At 42.4% G+C, this 22,239-nt stretch overlaps 3 protein-coding genes across 4 annotated transcripts; 2 read left to right on the forward strand and 1 right to left on the reverse strand.

The window, feature by feature from the left end:
- The first annotated feature begins 4,531 nt into the window (after positions 1–4,531).
- On the forward strand, positions 4,532–5,500 carry LOC119549511. Its single transcript, XM_037857623.1, has 3 exons — positions 4,532–4,676; positions 4,738–4,956; positions 5,028–5,500. The coding sequence occupies exons 1-3, from the start codon at positions 4,532–4,534 to the stop codon at positions 5,498–5,500; spliced, it is 837 nt and encodes a 278-aa protein (XP_037713551.1).
- A 3,300-nt stretch (positions 5,501–8,800) lies between these two features.
- LOC119550814 (5-hydroxytryptamine receptor 2B) lies at positions 8,801–21,092 on the forward strand. Of its 2 annotated transcripts, none has more exons than XM_037859755.1 (9): positions 8,801–9,374; positions 11,986–12,571; positions 14,595–14,728; positions 15,870–15,979; positions 16,050–16,239; positions 16,753–16,890; positions 17,811–18,152; positions 18,907–19,404; positions 19,783–21,092. In XM_037859755.1, exons 2-9 carry the CDS (start codon positions 12,253–12,255, stop codon positions 19,879–19,881), a joined length of 1,830 nt encoding a protein of 609 aa, XP_037715683.1. In that variant the 5' UTR covers positions 8,801–9,374; positions 11,986–12,252; the 3' UTR covers positions 19,882–21,092. The 2 variants fall into 2 exon arrangements, with proteins under 2 accessions (XP_037715683.1, XP_037715684.1); XM_037859756.1 differs by lacking the exon at positions 8,801–9,374 and adding an exon at positions 11,768–11,792.
- On the reverse strand, positions 10,952–11,187 carry LOC119550816. Its single transcript, XM_037859757.1, has one exon. It carries the CDS (start codon positions 11,173–11,175, stop codon positions 11,014–11,016), a length of 162 nt encoding a protein of 53 aa, XP_037715685.1. The 5' UTR covers positions 11,176–11,187; the 3' UTR covers positions 10,952–11,013.
- Positions 21,093–22,239: the final 1,147 nt, after the last annotated feature.

The following is a 22,239-nucleotide window of genomic DNA, read 5'->3' on the forward strand; positions in this document are numbered from 1 at the left end:
AATGTTCATAATTCATTAAATTTAATGTTTTCCACTTTAAAACTAATGAATATTCAGTTTATAATTATTTTTTGCTAATGAAATTGACAATATTCACATTAATTGGCCAGTTTATTCATGACTTTTTCGTATTTATATGTACATTTGTATTGTTTATTATATTGAGTGTCCCATAATATGTGGTCATTTAATTAGTGAATTTATTAATACATACAATGTGTTCCATTTCAACGCACAAATTGCATTTAGATCGATCGAAAAGGAGATTGATTTTGATCTGAAATACCCCAGGAGAGGGTATAGCTCGGCTGAAAACTGTGCTGCGAAGCCCTCGAGCAGAAGGCAGACTCTGTTTGTACCCCGTTAAACGTTAAACGTGCTGGCGAAGATGGAGATGGGGGGATTGTATTGGAGCCGGGGAGGCGGAAACTGTTGCTACCCCACTGCGCGGAAAACGAAGGACTCACTCAACTGCTCCGCAGAGTGCATCAGAGCAGGACCTGCATCAGCAGCAACCCGTCAGCCCCATCCCCACCGTCAACAGCCCAATCCCAAAGAGCCCCAGCGTTAAAGGTGACCAGCGACATGGTCATAATGGAACTCGATTCCTGGCCAAGGTTCCTCCTTATGCTTTTGTTGATGCCACCGCCGTTGCTGCTGCCGTTGCGAGGGCATTAATTAACATTTCAATGGACGACCGCAGTGGAAGAATAATTTCATTGCATTTAACTGAACGACCTTAAAGTGCTCTGGAAAATGGTGGCCGCAGAGGTGGAAAGAGGTGAAAACCGGGGTCCGTTTTTCTGCGCATAATTCAGCTTTCTGTGGGCCAGGAGGAAGTGGGTGGCAAGAAGGCATAGAGGCCTGTGGCATAAAATTTGGCGCATGCTGGCCAGAAATGTGCAAGTTCAACGGAAATTAAAGCAGGCGGTCTGTCCACCTCTGAGTAATTTACGGCCGTTTCACATATGAAAACCGCAAAAATCGGATTTTTGCAGGCGTAAGAGACAACATCTGGCCAAATTAATCGCAAATTGGAGCGGCTAATTGACACCTGGCCGTAAACCAGGCCCAAGGCAATCGGTCAGTCAGCAAAGTGGCCACAAGACCGCAGCCTAAACAAACAAAACGGGAGATAAAAAAATAACAACGTGTACAATGTGCAGCGGGCTCAAAAGGGTGCAAATGGAAAATAAACAAGGTTTATACAGAATCAACATGGGCTAAAGGCAGGCTTAATCGGAGAGGATTTTTCGTATATTTTTTTTTAAGGTTTCGGCTGATTGATAGCCACATTGATAGATGGCCCAGGAGGAGTGGCCGTTTCATTTCCCTGCGGCCGGCGAGTAATTAATATTTACCTCTCTCATTGTTTGGCCTTTTCCCCGGCTTTCTTCGGCTTTCCACTTAGCTGAGCTTTTCTTCTTTTCTTCAACTTACAAATTACGCACTAATTAAGCAGCTTTCGCCGGCTGCCATTTTTCAAAGTCATTTGCGCACTCAACAAGGCCTGGACTTGGGTCAGTTGGGATGCGGATGCGGATGGGGATGCCGATGGGGATCCGGATCCGCTGAATTCGAATCAGTCGCCTCACCTCAGTTGGTGAGTTGGCAGCGCATTAGGCGGCAAAAGTTAATGTGCATAATTAATTCGCTTTTGCACTTTGCCCCGACCGAGCCCCTCATTTTGTTCAGCGGTCGCCTTTGTTTGTTGCCCTCCACTCGCATAAATCAAGTTGAAGCGCTGAGAGGGCTGTTTTCAAGGTCATGTCTTGGCTTTTCCGCCGAAAAATCCATCATACGCCGGCTTTTTAATTGTCTTTGCCACTGTTACACCAAGGACTCCTCAAGTCTAAGCTGCAAATTCAATTGGCATAACATCGTGCACAATAAACAACTTCATTTGCCATATTTACTGCCTGATAATTGAATAGCTTTCAGCTACAAAAAAGCGAGGAAGAGGGCTGGGAAAAGCTACTGATGCTGCAGAGGATTGGCATTTTGGAGGGGCTCACATGCGCCACACGACTCGTCTAACATGCAAATGTCAAATTCAATAAGCCCAATGGAGGCAGCAAATAGACCAAATTATTACATAGCAGCACGCACAAACACACGTGGCTGAAACGCGGGGTTATTGGACTGAAAAGGGGGAGCTGAGCAGCCTCCCATCCGCTGGGAAACCGCTGAGCTACTTAGCAAAAGCCCAACCTACACGAAAAGAACCACCCGCTCGGGAAAACAAGAGTTTTCCGACTGAAATTGAACGACAAAAGTGCGTGCAATTGGCAGCCATATTGCCAAAAAAAGAAACGTCACCCACCAACCCAACCACTCATCCCACCCATAAAAGGAATATACTTCTACTTATTGCGGCCATAAGTCGCCGGGGTCGTATGCGTGATATGAGTGTAACCTAAACAGTATGTCGGTCTCCATTCTCCCCTTCGGATCGAGAGAAATCAGCTCCCCTGGGGAATTGTGTAATCATTTCTTGACTGGAAAAATTCATTCAGGAATACCCTTGCATTCTCGCTCCACAGTTCAAGATACATTTTCCTTTGCATCACCAACATAAATTTTTTCTATTTACTTTTCAAGAGCAACGGAGCCGTTTGTTTGCCCCTATTTGGCAGATTACTTTTGTTTTGTTTTAGCTCTCGCCTGGGCCGGGGCTATTAATAAATTTCTCAGCTGGGAATTAACATTTACAGTTAGCTGACCGAACAACTTTGCCCGACAAACTTCAATTGCGTGACATTTATCAAATCGCTGGGCCCTCGAACGTCGTCGGCCGTTTAAGCAGCGCCCGGGGAATTGAAGTCCGCTCCACGGACCTTTATTCTCGGGTCCGAAACGCTGTGTTTCTTTTGTGATTCTACACACGGCAAAATACTTTCAAATTGCAATAAAAGTAACATGATTATTGGACGTCCGATTTTGCATAGTCGTTATGAACCTGATGCCAAAAATATACAAATATGCAAAATCATTGATAAGTTAACCATGCGTACATAACATGTTTATCTCATCGCGTAGAAATACCACTGTCTGCTTATTTTTGTACATTAATTATGAAACAATATAAATGTTTTGTGTTAACCCACATGGAACAGGTTTACAAAATTTTGAAAAATTAATTTCCTCACATGTAAGCTAATTATATTATAATTATTATAATTAAAGCTAATTATATATCAGTTTTTTCAAAAAATCAGTAAAAACTTTTAAAAATGAAGACATGCTTCATTTTTAGTATAACTGTGTTTTCGAAATTAAGTTGTATGTATTACTTTGGGTAAATCGAGCACTTAAACATATTTTAAGGTAATATTACACATTTGTTGTCCAATTCCGACAGGATATGAACAAAATTTCCCCCAGTGCAATTTTTCGCTTGGAGAGATTTTGATTTTGGCGCTGAGTAAGTGCATAGTTTACAGTTGCCATATCACAGGACTGGCGGCTTTAAGGATTTTGCATATTTCGGCTGTTGCTGCCGCTCATAAATAATTCAAATAATTTACACGCTTACTTGGGCGCTGCCTGCGTGCGTGTGTGTGTGTGCGCCGTGTGGGTGCAAGTGTGTTTGCGGGTGTGTGGGTGAGCCATATTATGTGGTTCATTGGTTTGGGCCAAAAACTGCAACCAGCCAGCAGCACCAGAGCAATCAACTTCGTACGATGCTGCTGTTGCAGTTAACTAAACTGAACTCAACTCAACTTTCCACTGCACACACAGATACTCACACACACACATACACACACCCGTCCGCAGATGCAGCCGCACCAGCATAAACAGAAACATCTATATAGGACTCTTGGTGGTTAGTGCGGTTTGCATTTTCATATCGTTCCCTCTAATATTTCCCAACCAGTTTTGTTGTTGCCCTGGCTGGCACATAAAAAGGCGAAGCTGCTGCGTTTTATGTTGTCACGTTGGCTTCAAGTGCCCCAAAGGGGAATCCCCTTATTGCACACACCCCTCACTCACACATACGCACTCGAACTACCACCACCACCAGCAGTTTATGGATTAAGTAAACACAAAGAGCGCAAATGAACTTTCCTTGCTCTGGCAAAAATTTTGCAGTTTTAATTTTTGATTTCACTACGGGCGGACCCTTTGGAAGCGAAACTTATATGGCTGGGTTTTATGGCAACTACGATGCTTTCACTGCACTTCAAAGTAGAGAGTTTTGAATGGGAAATTCAAAATCACAGCATTGCGAAAATAAGCTTAGCTCACAAAGGCACTTAAAGTGGCCAAGGTTCATTAAAATATATTCAACGAAATTCACTTGCATATTATCCGAATTAAAATCATGCCATTTGCCAAAAGTATTAAAATATCGAAACCTTTTTAGGTACACTTTGGATTTCAATTAATACTTTATGGTCTTAACTTTCGAGTCCACTCTAATTTGTATACGATGCATTTTTCAGTGAGCGATAACAAATTCCCAGGAAACTTTTAATGCTGCTGCAAGCTTTTGTTTCGACTGCCAGTCAATTTGTGGCATTTGTATAAAATGGACGCAGCTTATGTGAAGTTTGTGATGTGCCAGTGCCTTATAAATCGGGCGGACTGGGGCCTGGCCATCGGTTGCATGAATGTCGTCTACTCCTTTTTCCTGCTCCAGTTCTGGGTGGTGGAGCTCATCAAGTTCCCCGACAGTGAGTGCGGTTATTCCGCCTTCTGCTCCAGAATTAACTCACGAAACCACTAAACCCGCAGATTACCCCGTCAAGTGGGTCTTGTTGTACGGCTTCAACGTCATGTTCAATGTGATCACCATGATGAGAATAGTCAAAAGGGAGAGTTCGGCGGTCTTCTACTGGATGTGCGAGACAGCTGCCCTCTTAATATTCCGAGTACACCACATATACTACCGTCCAGATGAGTTTTGGCTGGCCAAAAGCGAGTTGTACAGAGTGACCAACATTATAATCGATGGTGAGAAAGATAAGCGAAAACTAATAATAAAATTAAATATTTAGATAATTAAAATATATATATTCTTGCAGTTTACATTGGACTATCGATGTTGGGCATGTTTTATGTAATATGTGGGCTGCGCTTTGAGCCAGATCGAACGTTTTCCGATGAGGAGATGGTCAATGACTGCAAATTCGATCCAGAGGCAGCCAAAAAAGCTGAACAGACGGATAAGGAGGAAAGCTGTGAAGGGGGAAATGATCGGGATCAGTTGGCCAAACAAAAGGAACTGGAAATGCAGGAACTCAATCGCAAAGCCATTTTAAAACTAGCAGATCTCGAGAAAGGGAGATCCCTATCAATGGTAGAGATAACTTCGCCCTTTGAACCCACTGCCCCCGATGAGGAGAGTCTTCCTTCCGGAATAATCTTTATCCATGAGACAACAGAACCTTCAGCTCCGCCAGAAAGTCAGCTCTGCCTCGATGAGGACTTCTTCTGCGAGATCGATGATATAGGTGCCCCTGGCGATGCACCCAATGATATATCATTCGATGAATAGATAGCCATAAGTTTTACTTTCGCCGGCAGAACTACATAAACAATCTAAATGAAAGTAAATAACATTTTCACTTGACCCCCAAAAGTCTGACCGCAACTTTTGGCAACAAAGCCCAAAACGGAGAACAACAAACAAACAAATGGAGGAAAACTTGACTTAACTTTTCCGAGGGGCTTGGCGGGGGTTCTTGGGCTGGAAAAGGGATTACGATCAAAGCGTTCGATTGAGTGTGTCAATAAATTCCTGCCAGTCGACCGAGTGTAGAACATTTGTCCGGTAGCGGCGATAAATAGTTGCCACACGCTCTTGTCCGAGAGAGATCCCTTTTGGCCGGAAAGTTTCGTGTGAATTTAGTGCGGCTCATTAAGCCGGACAGTGTCAGTCATGTGTGTATGTTTGTGCAGCCCCGGGTGCCGGGGCCAATGGCTTTTGTTCAAACTTCATTAAGCCGGGAGGAAATGGCCCGGCCATTGTCATTCCCATTCCCAATCCCATTCTTATTCCCATTCTCACTGTCATTGCAGTGGACTCCGTTTAATAATGGCCTGCCGGGCATTTGTCAACGGGATGCTTTAGGACCTAGGCTTTAAATGAGCGCGCTCATTAAGAAAATTAATGTTTGGGATTCATTAAAAGTGTCAAAGTGCGCACATTAAAATTATATAAAACGCCGGGGAGGAGTGACGGCTCTGGTAACGAAGCCGGCGTCTCGACTGTTGTCGATTTTATTAACAAACAAAGCATTAAAGGCGCATAAAATGTTGACATAGCACCAGAGCACCGCGGCTTTGTCCCGGCTGCTCATAAAACTGTCTCATATTGACGGCTCAAGAACTGCCGCACACAGATACTCACCGACACACATGCACGCAGCCAGCCCTCGGATACTTATGTACATGTACGCATATCTTGTTTCTTGTCGCAGCATCTCATAAAACTAAACCGCAATTCATCAGTAAATTCTTTTCTCCCTGCTTTTTTCTGGTCAGCCCGTCTGCCGGGGAATATGCTACAATTTTATGCGTCTCGTAAAATGCGAAAAAATTGTTTTTATTATAATTATTATGTTATGCATGGTGACGGAGCAAGTTTATTGCACTCGCATATAAAAGTCGGAGCCTCGATGAAGTGATGATGCCGTCAAAGTTTATTCGGTCTTCGGTTCGCCCCCAATCCAAAACTTTCTGCTGGTGCTGCTTATCTCGGTGCCATTTATAATGGCAAATTATTTCAGATTTTCCTTAACTTTCAGCCATTTGAAACAATGACACACGCGTTGAGCAAAGTCAACAACCTTCCTTAGTGCAGCTCGAACTGTCCTTGCAGTGTCCTGCTGCTGGGACTGCACTGATAAAAAGTAGTACAAATTCTAGTAAATAGCTTAGAAATATTAAAAATAAAAAACAAATATTAAAAAAAATAAATCTCAAATTTAAAGACATTCACTGATTTACATATAACATTTTTTTTAGATCAAAACCTTGGTGCAATCAGTCAGGAGTTTGTTTTTAAAAGTCCTTAATAATAGTTTCTTATGACAAGTAAAATATAAAAGTTTTTATTTTTAACCTTTTTGCGTCTTTACGAAAAATGTTTGCATTTATATTTTACTTTTAAAAGATAATGGTTCAAAGGCACCCATTTTTTACGTATAAATATATAAAAGTCCACAAATAGATTTTTATTGCATTATATAATTAAGTGCATAACATAATCTTTATTGCGTTTTCAATTAAAATGTATACATATAGTTACATATTTACATTTCTATGCTTGTTTTATTTATTCTAAACTTTATATTTCCTTTTTATTTTTAAGAGACTTAAAAAAAACCGGATGTTTTCAGTGCCTTGTAATTTGTATTGTATATTGAAAGCATTTTCAACATAATTTTTTTTTTATTTATTGCACATTATATTCGCTGTTTAAGAGGTAAAGCAGCTAGAATGTCTTATTTTTGCATTAAGAAGCACTAAAATAAAGCGGTTTATCTGATTATACGAAACATCCGATTGTGGATGTCTTGGAAACCGGTTCCAAATCCTATAAGTGGTACAATTTCTTGCTCTGTGCCTTGATACAGTTTGAAGGGGCCGCATGTCACGCACTGGAAAATGGTTAGCGCTCCCCAGCACCCAGGGTAAACTCGATCTGAGAAAAAGGGACCCACACAATGGGAGTTTTACGTGCTGTTGCGAAGGACGTCGCGCATCCAGTTAAAGTTTCAGGCTCATTAGTATGATGCTTAAAATTATTAAATGTGTGCAACCGAGGGTCTCGTAAGTGCAAAAAGATAGTTAGTAAAGCGCACATTAAGATAGTTCCGGCCATAGAAGTAAATTGCACTCTTTGCGGTCCTTTTGGCTTCCCTTCAATCTGGTCCCACGCGTCGTATGCGCAATGGCCGGCCGATTGCAACAATCAATGTTTTATTGTTGAGCAAATACGGTAGGCCAGGCCAGTGCCTCAAGCCGCAAGCCACAAAGCCAGGGAAAGCCGGGAAAGCAGGAAAGCCCGAGCTGGCGAATAAATGAAGGCCGTAATTATGGCCAAGGAAAATACAGACGCCGGAACGGGAGCAAAATGTCACGTACTGGCAATAAACCGCTGCTAATTTACGATGCCCCGGTCTGCCTCTGGTCCTGATCCTGGCCAAAGTCCGAGGACCAAGTCCGAGTCCTGGTTCCTGCCACTCGGCCGCCAACAAAAGGCGGCGGAAGTCAAAAGGCAAACGCCTAAGCAGTTTGGCCAACTCGAGAACTCCGGAATGTTTCGCATTACGGCCGCTGCATAGAAATGGCCATCAAATCGACGGCGAGGGGCCTTTCGAACCTATCGAAACTGCCAATAACCAGGACAAAGGCCTAATGCGCATTAGCCGCCCCGGAACGTGCATTAGATATATTAAAATCGGGACTGTGGACCTGTGGACTGTTGACTGTGGCTGCCGAACTGCGGACCTTGCATTGTCCGCAGCTGCGTTTTGTTTGCATCCATTAGCGGAAACGCACTGAGGCAGAACGGTGGACAGCGGATTTTCCCATTTTCCTCGGGCCCAATTTTCAAAAATAATTGCGTTGAGGACTCGAAACTCAACAGGCAGCGAAGAGCGTCGGGCGGAAAACGGACTTTCGAGTTCGAAAACGGTTTCTCTTAAATGGAGACTTGCCAAAAATTGCGTATAAGAGAAGGCCGTGCGGCGCCTGCGTCGGCTGGGAAAAGTCTACAGGAAAATCAGCTGGTTGGTCGGTGATTCCGTCTACTTCAGAACGGCCACATTGAAGCAGTTTGTCAATAGTTACGCTCAAGACGCCACGCGTCTGCCGAACCGTTTAAGGAACGCCGCGCTTAGTATCTGAAAATTATTAAAATTCGAAAGACCCAACCCCGAAGACTGAAAGCGAAATCAAAAAACGAAAATCAAACTCACAACCCAAGAGCAATTTCAACGTTAAGTGAAATCCTGTAGACCGCGAACTCTAGTCCACCTTTTTGTTCCGAATAATTGAGTAACCAAAACCAGAGAAACCCGCATAATTAGCGTTCAAACAAGAAAAACCGAGCCCGAGTACTTAATCAAAAAAGATAAATACAAATCAACCATAGACGCGCACACAAACAAACCAAAAGCGGAAGCTGTCCGCTGTGTGTGTGGGTGTGAGGTCCTCAGGAACTCAGGTCCTCAGGAACTGGGGAACATCATCATCATCAGCATCAGCACCATTGGAATCCTCGCATCCTTCGTGGTCGCCGCTGCTGTCGTCATCGTTGTCACATCTCGGCATAAATATTTATGTTGACGAATCTACCTGCGGCTGAGCGTCGCTAATGAAGCGGGCAAAATGAAAATGAAAGGACATAATTATGCTTATGTGTGAGTATAATGAATACGAATTTCCACAAGCTCCACAAGGCCAGCTGGGGGACCACCACCGCTGCACTTTGTTCAGCGAAAAGCGCCCGGGGATTCGTGCATTTTGTTTGCGTTTTCCGTTACGGTTGAATGTCTGCTACTTTCTCCTTTCTTGGCCAGGTTTGCTTTGTGCAAAATGGCACTGGTCTTTGGGAGGGGGCAGGGGTTTATTGGTGGCCAACATGATTAGTTCGCAGGAAGGGGGTTGCTTGCAATTAGGCAACTGCATTAGGGAAAACTTTTCGCCGGCAAGTTGGTAACTTGAGTGCAAATTGCTGTCGTCCAATCATCTTCATAAAGTTTGCGCCAGCACGAGTCCATGAACTCCCTGTCATTGTGTGGAAGGCAATCCATTGTTTCCATTCATCTGCTAACTGAGTTATGACCCCATTCGACTGGATTCCCCACACATTTGACTAGCACACCCCTCCCCCTGCTAATTGGTACATTGTACGAGTCATTCTGGTGATCAAAACCAAAAGGCTGCTAAAAGATTACGCTGACACAACGAGAAGGAGAACGAGCACTGCCAGCGGCAGACATTCAACAGAACTTTTTGTATATTTATTAGAGTATGAATTAATTCAAGTATGAGCAGTGTGTGTGTGTTGTGGGGAAAGAGTTAAGCCTTCGAGGCACATTCTGAATCAGATTCGCACAACGGAAAATGGGGGAAGGGTGTGGAAAAGCCACCGCAGCCCGGCGCGATTTTCCCTTTTTCTCCTTGACTTTTTTCGACTATCCCCTGAGGCGAACTTTGTTGCAAACGTTGGCACATTTTTTTTCACTCCACCCACAGTGTATTGCGAATGTAATTCATGTACACGACCTTGGTGTATAACAAAAAAAATGGTTGTGGCTGTGTGGCAGCAACAACTCGCTTTCATAATTAAAATGCAGAAGAATATGGCCTAGGGAGGCGACCGCCAGATACCTCGCTTAATTCTCAGATGGCATTATCTATGCCTTGAGTTGATTGCTAAAGATACAATACACGATTCAATCTTACGAGACCTAGCATACTTTCCGGCTTCAATACTAATAAATGCCTTGAACTCCAAACCGCACAAACATTTAAAGTGCATTTATTAATAGCGGTGCCAAGAAAACCCCTGAAAAGGCGAGCACGGGGCGGATGACGATTACCTTGATTATGAAAATACTTCTCACACATGAGCTGCTTGGGCGCATCGCATAACCATAACCGTAGCCCTCCTTCCGTTTCCGGTGCCGCCCATTAACATTTTAGTCTCGGGGAAAGGCAAAACCGAAAGCAGCCACTATTCAGCGAGGGTCGGGCGAAGTCTTCTTGCGAATTTTGCCGATCACGAACCACAACCCGCCGAGCGACCTTCGCAGGTCAGGTGTTGGCCCGGGTATTCGCCTCAGACTGGTTAACTGCCTTCACCTGGGGACACCTTGACACAGACAAAGGTCAGGCAGTGGGTGGGGCGCACAAAGGGCAAGTGGCAGCCAAACCAAACCAACCTAAACCTAACCCCCTCACAGCGACCATCCGAGAGTGAATTAAGCAGGAATGCAGATGCCCCAGCGACTCGCTGGTTTATTGTATTTCTTGGCCAGCGTTTAGATATGCATATCAGTTCCGTTCCAACTTCCGTGGGTAGGGCGAATAGTTGCCGTCGTATCTGTCGTACCTATAGGGCTCCCCTGGTGCGGAAAATCCCGGCAGCGGTAGCAACAGCAGCAGCGAAATCAGCAGCAGCAGCTGCATCGTGTAGCCAAGTGTTAGCAGCAACATTTCGAACGAAACTGAGCAAAACAAGCTGATAGCACAGCTATATATACATTAAAATAAAAAATTAAGTATTCACAGCACACTGAAAAAAAGGAATGAAAAATAAACCTAGATATTTTTAAAAATTGGAATATACCTTTGGCAGATAACAATTTCTAGGGTATAGATTAAATACTGCACAGCTTCATTGTAAAAGTAACAGTACTTAATCTTCATTCAGCATTAAATTTCACAACAAAAGAAATGATAAACAAATAAATCTATTTTATATTTTATTTTAAAAGAATACTTTATTTACTATACCCACAAGATTTGACTGGTTCCTTAAATGTCAATCTTAGTTTGCTTTTAATATTCAAAAATTATTTTCAAAGTGTGCTGGATTTTCCCAGCTCCAATCGTGATAAGGATCTGCCCCTGGAGGCACTCAGTCGTTCTAAGAATTTAAAACTATTTTTAATGATTTGCCAGCTTTAATCGAGATAAGGGTCCAGGGGCCAGGGAGCTCTCACTGGGCAGCTTGTGAAAAACTTGTGAAAGAGTTCGCTCGATTGAAATGATTAATTAATTGGTGGAATCGAGCTTAACTGAGCGCGTCGAGACGAGCATCATTTATCATGGTGTGGACTTAATTCGAGCGCCCTGGCTTCGCTGGGGAAATAAAAAATAAAGAGCGAACTTGTGTTATTCTGGGGCGGTACATTATGATTTCGTCTGAGGTCTTCGCTTCTCGCTTTCCATAGACCTCTCGCCCATTGTTTGCCATTCATCTCTGACTCCCCATTGACTCTCGAACCGCCCTATGTTTTGCAGTTTACGTGTTAAGTGCTTGGCAAGCACGATTACGGCGCTTTATCACCCGCAACAGCGGCAGCAACACGAACGACAAGCACGCCAGCAACAGCAACAGCAACGGCAGCAGCAGCAACAGCAACAGCAGCAGCAACAGAGTCAACAGCAACAGCTGCGACGGCAGCAACATCACCAGCAGCAGGAGCAGCAGCAACACATCGCGCTGTAGTCACACCCACCAGCACATACACATCTAGATACATATACTGTCAGATAAATACACACGAGATGCTGAAAACGGTGACAACAGCAATGGCTGCCGCCGATGACGATGTCCCAGCGAGCATTTTGGAAATTGAACTGCCAGCCATTTTGCTCAACGAGAGCCTCTTCATCGAGCTGAATGGCAATCTCACCCAGCTGGTGGACTCTACCAGCAATCTCAGCCAAATCGCCTGGAATCGCACTGCAAACGGCAATGGCAATGGCAGCAGTAACATTTTCGACCTGGACGACGAGCAGCGGGCGGCGGTCGAGTTCTGGCTACTGATCAAAATGATCGTCATGGCCGTCGTGCTGGGACTCATGATACTCGTGACCATCATAGGCAAGTACTTAATCAAAATCAAATCCAAATTTAAATTACCCAAAAGGGGGGGACATTAAATTATACTCAAATTTATGCCGCCGGGATGAGGCTGGGAAAAGTTTCCATATCGCCGACACAAACTCAACTGTAAATGAACTGAAATTTATGATGCAGAAGATTTTTATTGCGCCCCTTGGAAGATTTTTATTGATTTTTGGGCTTACAAAGATGATTTGCTGCCGCCTGCTCTAAGAAATGGGCTCGGGAATAGGGCTTTCAATGGGTGTCGGGTGCTTAGGGGCGGCTGATTGTTTTGGTTGGCTGGATGATGTACGAGGAGTTCTTTGAGTTAAGCGCCGCAGAGATGCCAGTAAAATAAAAAAACGAGCCAAAGTTTCCAAAAATGTTTGCCGCGGCACGTGAAAAGCTATTAAAACGGCGCCAAGGCGTCAAATGCAAATTACGACAAGCACACACTTTTTGGCACACGATGGAGGTGTTTTATACAGAGAGAAAAATTATTCAGTGAAAAGATTCAATTATTCTTACTTTCGAATGCATTTGAAAAATATTTGGATTAATAACTTGTTAATTCAATCGAGGTGCCTAAAATCAAATGTTATTTGTAATACATTTTCTCTTAATGTTCAATCAATTTTGTGATTTAAAAATAGATTCTATACCGATAACATATATAGAATTTCAATTATTATCTAAACAGTTCAATATATAATAACTTATCTCCATTATGTGTTATATTAAGACATGGCATTAATATAAAATTTTAAATATTAACTGAACTTAACCAATAATAATTACTGAATACGTACGAAAGTACTGATTACTGGCAAGTGTAAGTATTATGTTGCAGTGAACGTAAAATGTAGTTACGTAGTAAAAAGCAGTATCACCCGTTTCACATTTATAGGCCATGTACCAGCAAGTCAAAATACCATGTTGCATATTCCAAGCAAAATGTGTATCACAAACGATATAGTTCTTTAAAAAGATTTAGAAGAAAAATTTGATATTATTAGCATAGCTAAGCTGAAGTTTCAACTATTCGTATTACCAAGATCAAGTTATCCTATTTTTCGTTGAAAAATCCGTGTTCTTTGTGCCAAATAATTAGGTTAACTGAGCTTAGCTCACTTTTAAAACACTATTATTTTTTAGGGTTCCCAAAGACTGGGTGTTCCGACAGAACGTTATACCTAACTAATCGCTAGTTTCGGCAAAATTTGCTTGGTACTAGCACACACATGCTATGCTATCCACAGTTTCGGTGCCGTTGCGAACACACGTCGTATGCGCAACATTTCCCCGGCAAGACATATGCAAATGCGTTTTCTGGCTCGGGCCAAGCGACGACAAAACGTTTTGACAACCTGCAGACAAGCTCGCTGTCTCAGCAGCTCCAGTTTCAAAGGGGGGCTCCAAGGGGGGTCGAAACAGGGGCTGGCGTCACTTCGGCTGCCATGGAAAAAGCAGGGGCGGTGGCGTTGGGCGAAAAGGGGTAAGGTGAGGTGAGGTGAGGTGAGGAGGCACTGCGGCAATTACAATTTGCCAAGTTGCATGCGCTTAATCAAAGCAAGCAACGACAATGATGATGGCGATGATGGAGCTAGCAGCCATCCAGTTCTCATTTGCATCCCACAGGCGAGGAGACACTGCACAGAGGACCCGGGAAAAGGAGACCCGGGAATGTGGGAGGGAGGTGGACAAGTGGGGCATGCACGATTGCCTGCAATTAGGCTGGAAAATGAAGACTCCTTTGACACGAATCCTTTGCCACTGATTGATTTTGCACCACTCCTCTGGAAGTTTTCCATCCCATTCGCCCACTGCCAAAAACGACACACAAAAGTTAATGATTCCGGCCACTCGACGTTTCCAATGAACTGCATTCGAGTTCACTTACTTATTCATCGGCACTGAAACGGAAGGCTTAGTGCTGCATTTACCGCCTCACTTAATATATCAATTTAACAATTTATCGCTTTCTAATGGGGCTCCTGTTTTCTGCTCTCACTGTCCACAGGCAACGTCTTCGTAATTGCCGCCATTATACTCGAGAGAAACTTGCAGAATGTTGCCAATTATTTGGTTGCATCCCTGGCAGTGGCTGATTTATTTGTTGCCTGTCTTGTCATGCCGCTTGGCGCCGTCTACGAGGTAAGTTGTCCTCCTCTTTCATTTTACACGGCAAGAAAATTGGGGGATTCCATTTGGGGATGCCACCCTTGGCCTCCCTAGGGCAATGGTAGAAAAAACGAAAAGAACATATTTAAGCTAGCATAATACATTTTAAACTTTTTAGAAACACATTTAGGAGATTAAAAATCATTTTAATAAATATATGGTATATTTAAATATAATATTTTTCTTTATAATTCATTTTAATACTAACAAAGTAGGTGCACCTTATTTGTTTAAAATATTTTTTAAATAATAAAAATTTTGAAATTGTTGATGGTTTTGGAAAAAGGAGAACAATCCTTAAAATTGTCTTTTTAATTGGATCAGTATTATACTATCAAAGAAATCCTTTTTGTATGTGTACAGCGCCTAGTTTAGTATATACCGATTAGTCCTAGATCAGTGTGGATAACCCAGTGTCTGATCCAAAATTTTATTGTAAGGGGGACATAAAGAAAATTTCTTCAGTTGAAATAAAGAATTGGGAACAAAATACTTATTCAAAATACATATTACATATACTCGAGTGGGGGGATCTATGCCCCAAATCAACCCATGAATCCGCGCGTGGTATAACCTTTTTTTGATAGTGTTACCAGACACTTTTTATATAATTTAGTCGAGATAAAGTCGAGCTCAAGAGCAGAACGTATGCTGAACACAATTATCCTTAACTTAAACGTGTATCACTCGAAAAGCTACCCTTTACATATAGAACGGTTATGTTTTCGAGTCGATTTTAATAGAATCAATACCAGGCCATGAAAGTTAAAAGTTTTGTATGTTTAATTTCTGAAACACTTCTAAATACATATTTTATCAACTCTATTTAAAAGTTCCCCTTAAATGGCCAGTTTTAAGCGTGTTTAATCGTTTTGCACTGTGTATTGCCACTGCCATCGCCGAGTCAACTCGATTACCCTAATGGAAACTTGAGCAGGAATGCTGGCAAATGAAATTAGGCGCCAAAGAGTTGGCACTGGCCCGGGGCAACCTCGTTTGCAGGCGACTAATTGTTTCAATTGCATCATCACTGGCAAACAATGTGTTGCTAAATGTCACTCCTTTCTTTCCTTTCATCCCTTCCCCCTCACCGCCCTGGAAATTGCCGGCTCAGATAAGTAATGGATGGATATTGGGACCGGAACTGTGCGACATTTGGACGTCTTGCGACGTCCTTTGCTGCACAGCATCCATCCTGCACCTGGTGGCCATTGCGGCGGACAGGTGAGTGCTGCCAGTCAGCCAGCTGTATTCCGGTGCGACGGATGGCAATTTGGACCTCCTTCCGTTGCAGATATTGGACGGTGACCAATATCGACTACAACAATCTGCGGACGCCGCGCCGCGTATTCCTCATGATTTTCTGCGTCTGGTTTGCGGCCCTGATTGTTTCCTTGGCCCCCCAATTTGGCTGGAAGGATCCGGACTACATGAAGCGCATCGAGGAGCAGCACTGCATGGTGTCGCAGGATGTGGGCTATCAGGTGAGCGATACTGATTGCAGGAATCCTTAGCTTGGGGGTTGAGTGACGTCTTTGGTGAGATTGGGAAGAGGTTAAGGATTATATTTATAACAGAATATCTAAAAGCTAGCCAACAAAAAAGTTTTATAGGTAGGTATATAGTATAGTACAGTAAAGTGAGTTTTTACTTATCTAAAAATAGATGGATAAGCTAAAAAACAAAATAAATGTGTATTCCTTGGTTTATTTGAATACTTAACTATTTATAAGACCCTATTTATATCAGCGAACCAACTTAGTGAACTAAAAACTTATTTTACGTTTTCAAATAATACCTGCATTGATTTGATTGACTTAAATCTAGAACTTAGGGTGGTTTTCTTGACTGACTTCGGATTAAATCAATAATCCTTTTATATTTTTGTATCTTTTGTATTATTGTCATATTGAAATCTAAGATTAAATATTTACCAACAAAAAACAGGAAAATGAAAATACCAAGAATTTCTACATACTTTTTCTTTAATCAAATAGATTTTTGCCACCTGTTGCACTTTCTATGTGCCGCTGCTGGTGATTCTGTTCCTATACTGGAAAATCTACATAATTGCCAGGAAGCGCATTCAGCGACGCGCCCAGAAGTCATTCAATGTCACCCTAACCGAGACTGACGTAAGTTAATCAATAACAAGGCAATCTCAGTTGGAGCTAAGTGCCCCACAAAATCAAAGTGATAAATGCCAAGTGTCCACTTAGCCAGCCTCCAAGGAAGAGTGCAAAAATTACTCATACGCCCAGTGGCACAAAAGAAAGATATTACTATTATAGCTATTTTTTCGGGGCTGGCTAAGTGGATGTTGAGGCTGCTGTTCGAGAAGTGTATTTGCTTGCCTGCCATAATGAGTGTGTCATTAACAGAAACAATAATGCGAATGGGGGTGTGGTAGTTGGTGGTCGGAGGTCGGGGAAAGTCCTCAGCTGCTCATTAGCATGCCCAAGTGAGCACTCGAAGCGAGCCGCTGCGGCGAAAGCCAAACAACTGCCAACCGAGATTTATGATCACCCCGATGTGTGGCCCTGGTTTAGGGGCATATAATTACACTGTTAATAATTGATATCTAATGGCATTAATAAGTAATACAAAATGTCAATGGCCACCAATTACTCATTTCCCACATCATTTCTTGTTCCAGAATTTTCTTTAACTAAATTGTGTTAGATAATATTCATTAAGATAAATTACAAATATTTTTTTAATTTTACAAGCAAAAAATTGAAATTTGTTTTTTTTTTCTGAAATAAAATTAAATGATTAAACAAAAAGTATTTAAAAATATTGAACTAATATTACAAAATTTTTATTTTAAATACTTTGGTATCAATTATTTTCTCCGTGTAGGTGAAACACCTAATACGAAAGGAACGTCGGGAAATTCACATTTTGCATTTGATTTGTTTTCATTTCGTTGACAAGACACAAGCCAAATGTGCTTCCCCGAACAGTTTTCAGCAAGTTCGTAAACAAGGGTTGCCCATAAACAAGTCTAGTACTATCTGCTCGCACGTATTTATTTCTATCAATATTCCCACAGTGCGATTCCACGGTGAGGGAACTGAAGAAGGAGCGCGGCAAGCGGCGGGCGGAGCGGAAGCGGTTGGAGGCGGGGGAGCGGACCCCGGCGGGCGGGGAGGCGGACTCGCAGCTGCAGCGGCGTGCCCGCAAGCGGATGCGCATATGTTTTGGCCGCAACACGAACACGGCCAATATAATTGCCGGATCGGAGGGGGCGGTGGCCAGATCGATGGCCGCCATAGCCGTGGACTTCGCCAGCCTGGCCATCACGCGCGAGGAGACCGAGTTCAGCACCAGCAACTACGATAACAAAAGCCACGCGGGCACCGAACTCACCACCGTCTCCAGCGACGCGGACGATGTAAGTACGCCCATTGTCTCTCCCTGTAATTAGGACGTACAGTGGAGATTGGGTAAAATCCAAGGATAATTTGTGGGGAGATATATTATACTTGCGAAGAAAATTGATAAAGAAAGATACTCATTGTTTTGTCTTTTCGCGTTTACTTCACTCAAAATAGTTTAAGTAGCCGACTTTCTTTTCAACATATCTTGATTTAAAAATTTTTGAAAAGAGAAGTCAAAATATTCAAACTTAATTATATATTTTACATAATTAAATTACATAATATTAAATTAAGCGAGATACTTTTTCTCTATACATTAGGTACAACATTTTATATTGTCATTTATATAATTTTTTAATATTTATTATTATATTTGTATTTATTATTATATAATTTATTTTAGTTTTTTATTGAGTACTGTTGAATGTTGAAAGGTTTAAAAAAGGTTTACGGTTTGACGTGTTGAATTAATTACTTATCATCCCATGAAAAAAGAAAAGTCCTTTTCCTTAAAAGTTACTTAAAATGCTAAATAGTCAAAAATGATAATGCAAATCATTATTGAGCAAATGTGTGTATATTAAACATATATTGAGCCTTTATTAAACTATTAAAACCATTTGAAGTTTGAAACAGATATTTTTCCTGTTTTACAAACTTTAGAAAGTTAACTTATTGAAGCTGGCCTGTAAGCCATAGTCATTTGTTCGTCGCACGCCCTTTTGTTATTGCGGGATTAACCCTTAACTCCCCCGCTTAACCCCTTAGTACCGCACCAGCAACGCGAATGAAATCATCACGTTGTCGCAGCAGGTGGCCCATGCCACGCAGCACCATCTGATAGCCTCGCATCTGAACGCCATAACGCCGCTGGCCCAGTCCATCGCCATGGGAGGTGCTGGCTGCCTGGCGACGACCTCGCCCTCGGAAAAGCTGGGGGCAGTAGGCGGAAATGGAGGTGACGGGGAGGCGGCCGGAACAGAGGGCATCAGTCCCGGAAAGAACGCCGGAGTGGGCCTGGGCGGAGTGCTGGCCAGCATCGCCAATCCGCACCAGAAACTGGCCAAGAGGCGACAGCTCCTGGAGGCCAAGCGGGAGAGGAAGGCCGCCCAGACACTGGCCATCATCACCGGGGCCTTCGTCATCTGCTGGCTGCCCTTCTTCGTGATGGCCCTCACAATGAGCCTGTGCAAGGAGTGCGAGATCCACACGGCGGTGGCATCGCTGTTCCTCTGGCTGGGCTACTTCAACTCGACCTTGAATCCGGTATGTAAATTAGGTCCTGCAGCTGGCCTTCACCTTTCAGTTAAAATGGGGTTTTAGGTCCTACCTCTTACCAGGAAACCTGGTTGTTTTCCAGCCAAAGTTGTTTTTTGCCACTTGAAAACTTAAGGTCTGTCTCTTAAAATATCTTGGGCTAACGTTTATACTGTTTTAAGCTATAAGACAGTATTTTCAATTAATTAAAAAAATTGTATACATTATAAAAAACATAATATTGATCCCTATTAGAGATGGACCTTTGAATATAAACTAAAAACCCTACCAGTCATCATTTTTTATTAAGCAGATACAGAAATTATGTACAACTTCCCGCACTTAAAGATATATTTCTTGTTCAACACACATTTCTCTTTATACCAGGTCATTTACACCATCTTCAACCCAGAATTTCGACGGGCCTTCAAGAGGATTCTCTTTGGCCGAAAGGCTGCTGCCCGTGCGCGCAGCGCGAAGATTTGATTTCAACTGAAGGATAACGAGGACCAGTATTTGTAATTAAGGTCGAACGAGGATGAAGCCGAGGTCGGAATTTACTGGAATGCAATGTGCTACGGAATTGGCATTGATATAGGGCGTAACTAGCAAGTACAGACGATGTTTTAGCAGTGACAATCCTAACTAGCTGTAACTAACTAACTAACTAAAATTCCTCACCACACAAACGTGCCCCAAAAAGACAAAACCCGAAGAAACAATACAAAATTGTAACCGAAACCAATCGAGTAATGGAAACTTGGAATTAAACTAGCGGATACTCACTAGATATAAGTAATGCGTATGTAATTTATAAATATTTCTACAGTCTTCCCTGTGTCTTAAAGAAATCCAAGCGTAGTACGTTTAGAAACCCTAGAACCCTAAGTAAGAGGATGGAATAGTGATCGCAGATCGAAAACGGTGATCGGTTATAGGCTGGGTCCAAAGAACTTCTTACGCTTTCATATTATGTGTTAGTTAAAGTGTTTAGTTGTTGTAGCCTAAGCAGAGGAATGCTCAATTATTTCAATTGGATAAGCACATTTACATAGAAGTCAATATCAAAAAATTAACGAATTTACACCGAAAACCCATCCACAAAATGTTGCATAACACCATAGGGGTAAGCCACCGACGTCACGGCTAATTAGGCAAGTACACCCAACTTAATTCTGCAAAATTAGCATAAATCCAAAACCGAAAGTTAAACTTTTGTTGCTAATATTCCCCTCACACACACACACACATACGTACCATTGGAGAGCCAGGAAGCCGCAACAAAAAGTTTCAGCCATGATACATGATATGCAGTTATGCGCTACACGCATTCATACCTAGTGGTTTATCATATATGTAGTATAGTATTTATGGTTCAATTTTTGAAAAGTTTTCTTGTAAATAAACGGACTTACAGTTTTAGCAAATAGGAAACCCACAGAACCCCGCAACCACAACAAGAGCAACAACCACTCGAAAAACAACTATATATACATGTGGGTCTGTGCGAAAGGGCCATTAAGTCAATGCTGCAGTTGAAACCTAATACGCTTCGGTATGCACATATATGCATACCTACATATGTCTATCTCGATATGTATTTGTAAGTTGAATATTTGTGTGTACGTGTGTTTATGCCACTTCTCGATGTGTACTTGATGTCAAAGTTATTAAAATTGTGTTTTATCAAAAGCGTACGCCTGCATTCGATATTTTATTCATGTTATGGGGGATATGGGGTACATTTTCGGTGCTCTACGGTCACCGCTGCTGTTGGTACTCGGCTCCAAATTGACTAACTTTTCAGTCCAGTGCCGACCGCACGCACGTCTGTATTGTTTGGAGCCGGGCGAAATGTCAGCGCATTGAAATGTCAAAGTTCAAGTGCACACTCACGCCCCAAGGTGGGTGTGGCCGGTCGGGCGGTGGCTGGGCGGCATAGCAGATGGATTACGCATTGGCATTATCAACGCCGGAACAGGCCAAAGCCGACAAATGGCCCAGAAGCAGCAGCAGCAAAAATCGATACATCATGCGGTACCGGGACGCAGGGGCGCGGCACGGGGGATCGGAATTCGTGTTATACATTTCGGTACTTCACATCCACCCGGCCCCCCTTCCACTTTTTTCCTCCAGCTGTCTCTGGCTGCAAGTAAGCTTATTAACGGTGGCTCTCTGCAGATGGAAAATGGAGTGCTGAGTGCCTGGTGGGTGTTCAAGAGCCGAAAGTCAGGTGTGCGGTTCAAGAGCTATCAGTCAATGGGCCGAAACCACAGTTGCCACTTCAAAATCTGTTAAGTGCGAAGAAAAATGTCAGGACTTCATCTCATGAAAATTCATTTTATTTTAAACTTTTCTTAAATTAATGAAATACAAAATACTGTCATCACCCACCATTTTTATATAACTTTCGAATAGACAATACAATATACTTCATTTCAATTTAAAGTGATTCAAAACCTCATCATACATATGAAATTATGCTTATTTTATTTCTTAGGACGACATAAAATGTAGAATAGTAATTTATTTAAAGTTCAAAACAGGGTACAGGAAAGAATAGGCCATAGTTGCTGGGACTATCGTTTTTAAATGAACACTCAGAGAAAACACCGTGCTAAAAACAAGTACAAACTGGCTTGATTTAAGAAAAATTGCATGCTTAATATTTAAGAACTTTCGTGCTCAAAAAATTCTCATATGGAGCGCTTTTTGGAATTTTAATGTCTGCCAACTCTAATAATTCCCAACTGTTTATTCTGAAAGTACTCGGTATATAAGGCGCATAAATTAGACAGTTTTAATGCCCGTGAGCGGCATGTCGTAAGTAAACTTAAAATATTT

This window comes from Drosophila subpulchrella, chromosome 2R, assembly GCF_014743375.2.
Source record: "Drosophila subpulchrella strain 33 F10 #4 breed RU33 chromosome 2R, RU_Dsub_v1.1 Primary Assembly, whole genome shotgun sequence".
NCBI lineage: Eukaryota > Metazoa > Arthropoda > Insecta > Diptera > Drosophilidae > Drosophila > Drosophila subpulchrella.

Coding starts and splice junctions, on each gene's coding strand:
- LOC119549511 (XM_037857623.1), top strand. CDS start 4,532: ATGGACGCAGCTTATGTGAAGTTTGTGATGTGCCAGTGCCTTATAAAT. Junction 4,677..4,737: donor GCTCATCAAGTTCCCCGACA/GTGAGTGCGGTT, acceptor CTAAACCCGCAG/ATTACCCCGTCAAGTGGGTC. Junction 4,957..5,027: donor GACCAACATTATAATCGATG/GTGAGAAAGATA, acceptor ATATTCTTGCAG/TTTACATTGGACTATCGATG.
- LOC119550816 (XM_037859757.1), bottom strand. CDS start 11,175: ATGTTGCTGCTAACACTTGGCTACACGATGCAGCTGCTGCTGCTGATT.
- LOC119550814 (XM_037859755.1), top strand. CDS start 12,253: ATGCTGAAAACGGTGACAACAGCAATGGCTGCCGCCGATGACGATGTC. Junction 15,980..16,049: donor GTGGCCATTGCGGCGGACAG/GTGAGTGCTGCC, acceptor CTTCCGTTGCAG/ATATTGGACGGTGACCAATA. Junction 18,153..18,906: donor TCTCCAGCGACGCGGACGAT/GTAAGTACGCCC, acceptor TTAACCCCTTAG/TACCGCACCAGCAACGCGAA.